General features: G+C 35.6%; 1 protein-coding gene across 1 annotated transcript; it reads right to left on the bottom strand.

The window, feature by feature from the left end:
- Positions 1–3,753: 3,753 nt before the first annotated feature.
- On the bottom strand, positions 3,754–10,854 carry LOC107289527 (vomeronasal type-2 receptor 26-like). Its single transcript, XM_015818300.2, has 6 exons — positions 10,711–10,854; positions 9,426–10,283; positions 8,011–8,238; positions 6,498–6,624; positions 4,562–5,292; positions 3,754–3,843 (listed from the first exon to the last, which is right to left on the bottom strand). The coding sequence occupies exons 1-6, from the start codon at positions 10,852–10,854 to the stop codon at positions 3,754–3,756; spliced, it is 2,178 nt and encodes a 725-aa protein (XP_015673786.2).
- Positions 10,855–11,172: the final 318 nt, after the last annotated feature.

Below are 11,172 nucleotides of genomic sequence, written 5' to 3'. Positions count from 1 at the left end.
CCGGATGCGGCCCGCGAAGTGGTTTCATGTGGCCCATGAAACAGTGAGGGAATGGCCCCCTCTGCCTTGGCCCTGGCCCAGGCCAGCCGGGAACCAATGTATAATTTTGTGGTGGCCATCTATGCTGAAACGCATTTAGTCTTAGCTCCATAAGCCCCTCCCCCGCATGGCCTGAGAGGAACAGTGAGGCTCCTCCAGTGGACCATGCCTTGTTGGGGGTCACCACAACATGAGGAACTGTATTAAAGGGTCACGGCATTAGGAAGGTTGAGAACCACTGTAAAGCATCTTCATTTCATTTTCAGTATGCCCTGATTTTATAATATTCTGTAGACTTACTGAGCTCCCAGTTTGATTATGGAATTGCTTTATATGGTGCTGCCCTTGAAGACCATTTCAAATCCATAAGTGATCTGCAATGCAGTAGCCCATGCACTTAACTCATCTAGTTCTACTACTCTTGCATGAGCTATGCTGGATCCTAGTGGCTTACCATACACAATTGAAGTTGCTGGTCATCAATATTAAATCCCTGGATGTTATTGTGGAAAGTTATAGGTGAGAGGTGCTCTCTTCAATGGTATTTGTCTTTCTTAATAAGTCCTATAGGTGGGCATGCTCTACAGGAGTGTCAAACTGCCAGCCCACGGGCCGGATGCGTCATGCTGAAACTGCTCCCACCTCATTGCAGGCAATGGAAAAAAAGTCACGATACATCGCGACACATCATGTGACATTGCAAGTTTGACACCTCTGCTCTAGATATTTTTTTGTTAAATGTTGTCATCTGAGAGTCCAGAGTTATATCTGAGCTGTAGTGTCCAGACTTTTCCAATACTCTCCTATGAGGTATCCCTAAACCTTTATTCTTGTAGCAGACTGGAAAAATCTTGTAGTGCCCCCAAAGTGTTGGACTAGGGTGGGGGTTGACTCAGGAGAATGATTTGTCAGGCAGCCAGTAACAAGAGTGAGTTTTTAAATTAATATTTCTGTTTTTAAAGGTTGTGGAAAGCCTCTTAGGCTTATTATATGACAGTGATGGCAAACCTTTTAGAGACCGAGTGCCCAAACTGCAACATAAAACCTACTTATGCATCGTCGGGTGCCGGGTGGGTGTGGCCCATTGGCTGGGTGTGGCCCATTGGCTGGGTGTGGCCCATTGGCTGGGCATGGCTGTGGTGGTAATGGCAGACTGGGTGGGACTAAAAAATTCAATCAATCAATTCCAACTTTGCAAGATCTTTTTTTTCCTGCGAGAAGTTGAAATTGACTGATTGATCAAACTTTTTTGGGGGGGGGGCACACGGTGGCAGAGGCCTAAAGCGAAAAGGTTTTATAAAACCCAGCTGAAGGCCTAGGACTGGGGAGATGGCACGCATGCCCACAGAGAGGGCTCTGAGTGCCGCCTCTGGCACCCGTGCCATAGGTTCGCCACTACTGTTATATGAGATATGCAACTGTATAAATCTCAGAGTCAATCAATCGATAACTTGATTGTTTTTTCTTTTCTTCCGTGCCCAGCCAGAGTGGATTCTATATGTTAAATGTTAAATTTATTTGGTATTTAGACCACCTTCTTCTCTTTTTTTTGTACACCATTTTTTTCCTTTTTATTGTTGTTAGTGCTGGATGTATGTTTTAGATTTGTCCTGCTTTGTTTGTTTTTCTGTTTTGTATTTTACCTTTCATGAAAAACAAAATAAATATTAAAAAAATCAATAAATCAATAATTTGAGTAGAATAGGAAGTAAAAATAACTAAAAACATGGGGAAAAAACCAATGTAAAATAACCTTTACTTCTAAAAAATAAGGACAAAGCTTTTTGAAACAAACTGTTTATATTTTTTTATGGAAATATAAGAAGAGATCATACAAATCTGAGGAATCTACTGATTCTGCAAGTTAGATGAACTAATTGGTTTAATCACCAAGAAGCCCACTGAAGTATGAAAAAAACAATACAAATGTTTCATTTATTCACATTAACAGGATTTGAAGCTCAAGATTTTCAATAATATTTATTAAAAATTCAGCCCATGTGTATATTTGTTATATAATGGATACATTTAATATATTCCTTTGTTTACCCAATTGGTCAGCTATCTTCCCTTCTGGACATGGTTTGCAGTCATAGCAGCAGGATAATTTTCCTTCCACTTTTATCTTGCTATGGCTAAGAGGACATACCTTGTTACAGATGGAAAGAGGTAATGTCTATTCAGAAATAAAATCAAGCAAATAATTTATTTGGGGGGATTGTTCTTTTCATCAATTGTACACACACAAACTCTTCATATCTAATCCGAATATTGGTCTTGCATTGTCCACTTTTCTTCCTGATGTAAACTCCCCATTATATCTTCAACTGCTTCTTATTTCATACCTATTACATTAATCAATTGTTCATTCCCTGTATTCTAAAATCAGTTTGGGGCAATGCAGCAGAAGCTAACTCTGGATCCCTCAGAGTATGCTCTGCTTGAGGAAAGAATGGAAATACACCTTTTGCGCTCATTTTGCTCACCAATTTTGCTTACTACTTAATACTTTGTTCAATGCTTAATATTTTTATTTTTTTAACAAAGTCTTACATTAATCTGTTTTTAATGCTTAAATAATTGATTAAATTGTATAGATAAGATAAGATAAGATAAGATAAGATACGATATGATACGATACGATAAGATACGATACGATACGATACGATACGATAAGATAAGATAAGATAAGATAAGATAAGATAAGATAAGATAAGATAAGATAAGATAAGATAAGATAAGATAACGTTTATTTTCATTTTTATACTGTGGGCACACATCAAAAATGAAATTTAGTTGCCCGCTCTCAAAGGGAAACATATACATGACACACACCTAAACATACTATGAACAACGTATGTATAGACCCACATCCCTACATATATGTAGCAAATAAATATTAAACATTGTCCATCTTGAATATATAATGGAAGGAGGAAGCTTGAGCGTTCGCAAGGTTAATGCTGTATGGAATGAAACTCTGGCTGAATCTGGATGTTCTGCTTCGGATACCCTGAAGCCTCCTCCCAGAAGGTAACAAGGAAAACAGGTCATGAAGAGGATGTGTAGTGTCCCAGATAATCTTACGGACCCTGCTCAAGCAGTGCTTCTGTGCTATGACTATTCCAGTTGTAGATTGATGAGGCTATGTGTATTACTACCCTTGCTTTACCTCACTCTGAAATATACATTGACACTTAAATTTTTATGAACCCATTTCAGTTTTCAATATTTCTGCATAAATCAATAAGTAAAGTGTGATCTGTTCTCAACATAGAACAGATTTAAAGATAGATAAAGAAAACCAGGTTGAACAAATGAGTCAAAATTTATTGTTGTTCATTTATTTTTTGAGGAATGCTAATACATAGAGGAGTCAAGGGTCATATGTGACTGAATGGCTGACTATTACAATGAAAACGTATGGATATACCCAGATGAATGCAACAAGGAATTGAATGTCTACAATTATTGCTTTCACCATCCAGCTAAAGCCAAAATAATCAATGCCCCCTTTATGCATTAATATCAGTATGGAAGAATTATATGTTATGCAAGGCTCAAGAATAATAGTGACATCAAAAGTAAAGAAGTCACCAATGGTAGGATAGTAGTCATCATGAATAAGACTACTTTCTCAGGGAGGCTGAGAAGAAGATCTTGAACATCATTAAGATCAAATAGCTCTCCCCAGGTTTCAAATCAACATACCTTTTAAGTTTTCATGACTAATGAAGGACAAGAATTCTCAGTCCCTTGTTTCTGAACTAGCACCTTGCCTGCTACACCAAAGTGGCTCTCAGACTTTCAGAATTGTGGAAAGGGATGTTAATTTGAATTTTTCTGTACCTTAAAAATGATTAAGGGGAATATTGGAGACCTTGAAGTGGCAAATTAGGCATTCATGTTATCCCGTAGATTAACAGCATCTTGAAACACCCGGAAAGTTAACAAATGTTTGGCTTCACATGTACCAGGGATGCTTTTAGTGTAATGAGTGGTACAAAGTAGGCATTTTCTTTCTTTTTGGCAGGGATGTTTTGAAGCTCATAGGCTTTAGGATATAAATCATTTTTTTTACATTAAGGCACATTATATCACTAAAATATTTTTAATATCTTCTTGATTAGTTATCCCTTACTATTCTAATTAGGGCTCAGAATAATTATTTAACATTTTAAAGAAAAAATGCAGATAGGTTCTCTAGGTTGTTAAATAAATTTCTCAGCAAATTTTTTGTATATCATCTTGAAATGAAAATAAAGGAATAATGCAGAATCTCAAACTGGGAAAAAATCTATATGCTAAAAGTGAGCAATTTGGCTTTATTCAAAGGATTTTGTGATTAAAATCAGTATCATTTTTTCATTAGTTGCTTTTTTTTGTTCAAATCAGGTCTCAGAATAATGATATAGCATTTGGGAGAAAAGATGCAACCCAGTAATCCAGCCGCTGAAGCCAAAATGGAGAAGATCTCTACAGCCACCATATATTTTCCCTTGGTGCTCAGATAGGTTGGAACAAATGACACCCAAACACTGCAAAAGACCAACATGCTGAAAGTGATAAACTTTGTTTCATTAAAGCTGTCAGGTAGATTCCTAGCTAGGAAAGCCACCATGAAGCTGGCAGTAGTCAAGAACCCCAAAAAGGAAAGGACTGTATAAAACATGGTGGTTGAACCTTCATTACATTGCAGAACAATTTCTTCAGCCATGGAGTGCATGTCAGAATCTGGGAAGGGAGGAGAAATTGCCAGCCACACTATACAGATGTTAAATTGAGCCAGGAAGCAAGTTAAGATAATAGTAGTGGCCATCTTTTTTCCAACCCATTTCCTAACTTTGGAGCTGGGTTTGGTGGCCATGAAAGCAAGGACCACTATAATTGTTTTCCCCAATATGCAAGAAAGAGCTACAGAGAAGATAATGCCAAAGGCAGTTTGTCGCAAGAGACATTTGACTTTGTCAGGTTGTCCAATGAAGAGCAAAGTGCAAAGGAAAGAGAGGAGGAGAGCAATGAGAAGACTATAGGTGAGGTTCCTGTTATTGGCTTTAACGACAGGTGTCTCCTGATATTTAATGAAGATCCACAGCACCACAGCTGAGATGATAGAAAAGGAGACTGCAATCACTGACAAAGAAGTCCCCAAAGGTTCTTGGTATGTTAAGAAAGTTATACTTTTTGGAAGGCAACAATCTTTATCCTTGTTTGGATATTGATCCTCTGGACATGGGAAACAGTCGTCTAAGTCTGAAAAAGTGACCATTCATAGAAACATTATTGTTTTGAAACATCTTAATTTCATTGTCAGTATGCCCTGATTTTACAGCACTCTGTAGATTTACTGTTCTCCTCATTTGATTATGGAATCCCTTTATATGGTGCTGCCTTTGAAGACCATTTCAAATCCATAACAGGTCTGCAATTCAGTGGCCCATGCACTTAACTCACTTAGTCCTACTACTCCTGCATGAGCTGTACTGTATCCTAGTGGCTTACCATACACATTTGAAGTTGCTGGTTATCAACGTTAAATCCCTAAATGTCATTGGGCAAAATAATAGATGAGACCAGAACTCTTCAATGTTATCTATTTTTCCCAATAAGTCCAATAGGTAGGCATGTTCTAGGTTTTTTTTTTTTTTGTTAAATATTTTCATCTGGGAGTTCAGAGTTGTATCTTGTCTGTAGTATCCATCCTTTTCTTATACACTTCCACCTGAATTATGAGTTATCCCTAAATTTTATTGTTGTAGCAGGCTGGGAAAATCTTGTTCTTCCCCAAAAGTGCTGGAGTAGGATGGAGATTGACTCAGGAGGTTGATTTGTCTGGCGACTGGTAACAAGGTTTAAATTTTAAATTATTATTTCTGTTTTTAAAAATTGTGGGAAGGCTCTTAGGCTTATTATATGAGATAGGCAACCTTATAAATTGTAGAATCATTCAATCATTCAATCAATCCATCAATCCATCAATCTATCAATCCATTCATCCATCAATCTATCAATCAATCACTTTTCTGTATTTTTTTCCAGTGACCAAGCCAGAGTGGATTGTATAAGTTAAAATTTAAATTTACTTGATATTTGGACCACCTTTTTCTCTTTTTTTAGGTCACCATTTTTTTTCATTTTTGTTGTTAGTGTCTCTTTACATTTGTTCTGCTTTTTTACCTTTCATGATGAAACAAAATAAAATATAAAAAAAATCAATAAATCAATAACTTGGGTAGAATAGGAGGTGAAAACAAGTAAAAACCATGGAAAAAGTTACCCATGCAAAATCACCTTGACTTCAAAAAAGTAAAAAAGAAAGATTTCTGGAAAAAACTGTTTATAATCTTTCAATATGATGTGAAGCTCAAAATTTTCAATTACCATAACATTTATTTAAAATTCAGCCCCCGTTTACATTTATTATATCATGGATATATTTCATATATTCCTTTGCTTACCCAATTGGTCAGCTATCTTTCCTTCTGGACATGGCTTACAGTCATAGCAGCAGGATAATTTTCCTTCCACTTTTATCTTGCTGTGGCCAACAGGACACTCCATGTTACAGATGGAAAGAGGTAATGTCTATTCAGAAATAAAATCAGAATATCCACACAGATAATTTATTTTTTGGGGGGGGTTGTTCTTTTCATCAATTATATACACACAAACTCTTCAGATCTAATTCAAAAGTTGGTATTGAATTTTCCAGTTTTCTTCCTGATGTGAACTCCCCATTGTATCTTCAACTGCTTCTTATTTCACGCATGTTACATTCATCAATGGATCTTTCTCTGTATTCTAAAATCATTTTGCGGCAAGGTATCAGAAGCTGATGTGGGAAAATCTTTAATTTGTATATTCCCTTTTCTATTTATCATAAAGTAAGTATATCTCTAAAATATTTTAGAAATACATCCTGTGTACTAAAGTAGTTTAGCACTGGAACAAAGGAAATATTTTGGATATATAATCTTAAGCCATCTCTCTGATCGTAGTAAAGGAGAATATTCATAGTTCTGGTTTAAAATGAGGGGTCCTTGGTGCTCTCTGAACTTGAAACCACAATGATGACATTACCTAGTTTGGATAATGAAATATCTGCAAGAGAACAACTAAACTCAAGAAGGACTAAGGACCCACACAGAGATGCATGCACACCTCTTTGACTTTTTTAGCTTGTGTTCATGTCACATTCAAAAGAAAAAAATACCCACTCATCTTTTGGGCAATCCAAAGGGCCTGAAGACCTCTTTCTGAGAACTGGCCTGGAACTTCAAAGCGGCTGTATCATTCTGGGGGTGGTTACTGGACTAAGATAAGATCCCACCTCCTCCCCATGTGAATCTTGCTTCTTTCCTTCTCATCTTGCCAATTTGAAATCAATTTTATTGTCAATATTTATTGTTTTAATGCTTCATCTTGTTTTTATGATTACAAGCCATCTAAAGATGGGCAGTATACAGGTTTAATAAATAAATAATAATACAGGTAGTCCTTGACTTACAGCCACAACTGAGCCCAAAATTTCTGTTGCTAAGTGAGACAGTTGTTAAGTGAGCTTTGTTCCATTTTACAACTTTTCTCACCACAGTTAAGTGAATCACTGCAGTTGTTAAGTGAATGTGGTTTCCCCATGACTCACAAAAGGTGATCACATGACTCTGGGACACTGCAACTGTCATAAATATGAGTCGGTTGCCAAGCATCTGAGTTTTGATCACATGGCCATGGGGATGTTGCAACAGTTGTAAGTGTGAAAAATGATCATACCTCATTTTTTTTCCAATGTTGTAACTGTGACCTGTTACTAAATGAACTTTTCTAAGTCAAGGACTACCTGTGATCAATAGTATATGGATTGCTAAAGGTTTGCTTATTATTAGTGTTGCTGTTGTTGTGGTTATTTAATCATTTACTTCAATGGATCAGTGACTAATAATTTCAGAAAAAGGGAAAAATGAGACTCACCTGGTTAAATATGAGAGGCCAAATGGCTTCTTTTTTAGAAATGGTAAGGAGCTTGTCTGGGGGAGCCGTGGAATTGATCTTCCCAAGTTGGACTTTCAGAAAGGACTTGTTTGGAAATGTGACCCAATTGAAAATATCAAATCCAGTTTCTAATTCCCCATTGGGGCCAAAAGAAACCTGTTCTCCAGCACTGTTGTTAAAGGAGACCTGTTGCAAAAAATGGTGAAGCTAAATGAAGAAGAGAAAGAAAAAAAGACACCGAAAGTTATCGGGAATCTTTGAAGGGAATGGGAAAATCTTGATTTGTTTCAATTTGTTCTAGGGTTAAAGAAAAGTAAACTCTTCAAATCTGCTTCAGTCTACAGCAGTTTCAAACTGGTAAAGAAATATATTTCAGAAATGGGGATTTCAGTGTTCTGCCATATCATGTAGGTAAGATAGAGAGCAGCCTGGTGGCCTAGTGGTAAAGACTGAGAGTTCAATCCTCGGCAGTGACAGATGTTTCTCATTCAGAGTGCAAAGAGAAAATATCTGTTGCAAACTCCATATGGTGCCAGGAATGGCATCTTGGCCAGTAAATGCTCAGCTCCATTCAGTTGCCCTGACTCTACCCCAGATTCAGAGATTACAGGATTGTAAAAAGAGGTAGGCAACATAGAATTCTCTGAGATAGACAAAGCTAAAACAAAACTTCCATCCAAAGGTAAGTCCAGGTGTTAGTTTTGAAAATAAATAAATAAACAAACAAACAAACATGAAATGTTCTTCATTTGATTCATTGACAAGTTTGTTATTCACTGAAAGTAACACTATTTTTATTTTTTGTCATTTCATTATTATTAATATTAATATTAAAATCAATATTAATATTAATATTATTCCCTTTGAATCTAAATGTCTTTGGAGATTCTAATTCATCGAAGACAATTGGACTTTCTTAAAGATTTTTGGCTCCTCACCCAAGAAGCTTTTTCAGTTCTGAACTGAAATGAAACATCTTCATGGAAAAACAAAGTCCAACTGCCTTTTGAAAATGCATATTTGGGACACTTGAATCTCAATAACTCCAAAATTAAGCTGACGAGGAATTATAATGCTACCCAGTAGCAAAGAAATTTTCACGTTTCCACATTTAAAGTTGTCAAATATATTGGATTGAAGAAAATCCTGTACATACTATTTTAGACATAAAAATAAAGTGTGTATATTTATAACTGTTTCTATGTTTAGATTTTTATTTCACTTTTTTAATTTCTTTTATTCAAAAATATCAAGTTATTCCATATGGCTTTAAAACTATATGTAAAGCATTATAATTGTTAAAAACAAAACATAAGAAAGCAAACAAAAAAACAATAACATTTCCTATTCTGATACTTGATTATTTTCCCCAATTTTCTATTAGCCAACATTACTTGCCAGGGTGATTGGAGGAAGAGCTTCCATCTCCTCTCATCCATTATCCGACTCCCTTTGAGTTTGGAAGAGTGCATGTATTTCAGAGCATGTGCCACAGCATAGACTGCATTGTAGATGCTGTAACTGTGTCCATTCATTGTTGTCTCAAAGACAGAATTAGGAAGAATCTCCAGCTTCTCTTCTCCAGTGCAGATCCTTTCAGCATTCCCATCTGTAATATCACTGGAGAATGAGCATTCAAATGCATCTTTCCAGAAATCGATAATAAACCCATCATCTTTTTCTACATTTGGGTTTCTCTTTTCCATAAATTGTTGAAAGTCGGTCAGCTCCTTTGAGTGAATTGCAAAGGAAAGAGCACCATGAAGGAAATCAATAGGCAACTGTCTTTGCATCCGAATGGAGGTGAATTCCATCTGGGCTGTCATGATCCAAACTTTGGCCTTTCTCTCCTTTGAAATAGTATCATAGTTGAAAAGATAGATCATTAGTCTCAAAGGCAACATGCCTGTAATTTCAACACTTAAGATGACTGCAATGACTGTATTCGTCATAATTATTTTGTATACTTTATCTGCATTTTCTATCATTTCAGCAGCTGCATTACCATACATCATTTGTGGAAGACATTCTATAAAGTCAAAGCAGATTCCTAGCTCTGAAAACATGGAGAGTCTCTTTTCAATGAACCTGTCTCTATCTTCTTCATATAGAGAGACTAACCCAACCCAGGTCCATCCAAAATGCAACAATAACTGCAGTATTCCTTTAAATTGGTGGCTGTCATCTGGGAACATCCATTTGACAAATATTGCTGTTTCAGTATTCATCAGTGGAGCTGATCCATATGTGATCTATATGGAGAAAGTCAGAAGCATATTGGAATAAAAGATCTCTTACAAAATAAATAAATAAATAAATTAATTAATTAATATATTATAATAATAATAATAATAATAATAATAATAATAATAATAATAATAATAATAATAATAATAATAATAATAATAATAATAATAATAATAATAATAATAATAATAATAATAATAATAAAGGCATGAATGTTTGTTTGTTTAACCCAATCTCTGGATTTGAGTGGGATACAAAAATAGAGTGCTCAAAAATTAGTTTTACATGACATATGCAATTTTACTCATCAGTCAAAAAGGGATGGCCTTATGAATTACTCATGGTCTTGCTCAAATATTTCATTTGAATGACAAAAGTTTTGAATGTAATAAATAGATGGTGAACTCATATTGATCCATTTTTGTTTCTCACCTGGGGAAATTTGTAGTTGTACAGAGTGATTGCCATGTTGACACAGGTATTAATACGGGGTCCTCCAATGACAGCTACTGTGTTGGTCTCATCATTACATTTGTAATTGGGTATAAATTTATCTTTGGTAGATAGAAATTCCATTGCTAAATGATAGGTTGTACTTTCCACAGGATAGTCAGTAGCGATATGGAAACCAAGGCTAATGTTAGGTAAAAGACCATTTTCATTTATCTCCTTTATAGCAAATGCCAGAGCCAAAGTGTGCTGGTAATTATGAGTGATGAACCTTCAGTGAGAGTTATAAACTGGGTCAATGTATTTCTGTTTCAGAATTAGACAGCTGTTTTAATTTATACAGATGTATTTATAAATATATAAATTACTGCTTATTGTTTGTTTTGGACACATGCAATTTGGTCACTAGCAAATATTAATCCTAGTCTGTATTAATTAGGAATC

This window comes from Protobothrops mucrosquamatus, unplaced genomic scaffold, assembly GCF_001527695.2.
Source record: "Protobothrops mucrosquamatus isolate PMUCROS unplaced genomic scaffold, P.Mucros_1.0 scaffold711, whole genome shotgun sequence".
Lineage (NCBI taxonomy): Eukaryota > Metazoa > Chordata > Lepidosauria > Squamata > Viperidae > Protobothrops > Protobothrops mucrosquamatus.
The sequence above is the reverse complement of the archived record's forward strand: the minus strand, read 5'-3'. Positions and strand labels throughout refer to the sequence as shown.

Coding starts and splice junctions, on each gene's coding strand:
- LOC107289527 (XM_015818300.2), bottom strand. CDS start 10,854: ATGGAATTTCTATCTACCAAAGATAAATTTATACCCAATTACAAATGT. Junction 6,625..8,010: donor GGCCTCTCATATTTAACCAG/GTGAGTCTCATT, acceptor ATTTCTGAATAG/ACATTACCTCTTTCCATCTG. Junction 3,844..4,561: donor GCAGTGTTTGGGTGTCATTT/GTTCCAACCTAT, acceptor CAATTCTGAAAG/TCTGAGAGCCACTTTGGTGT.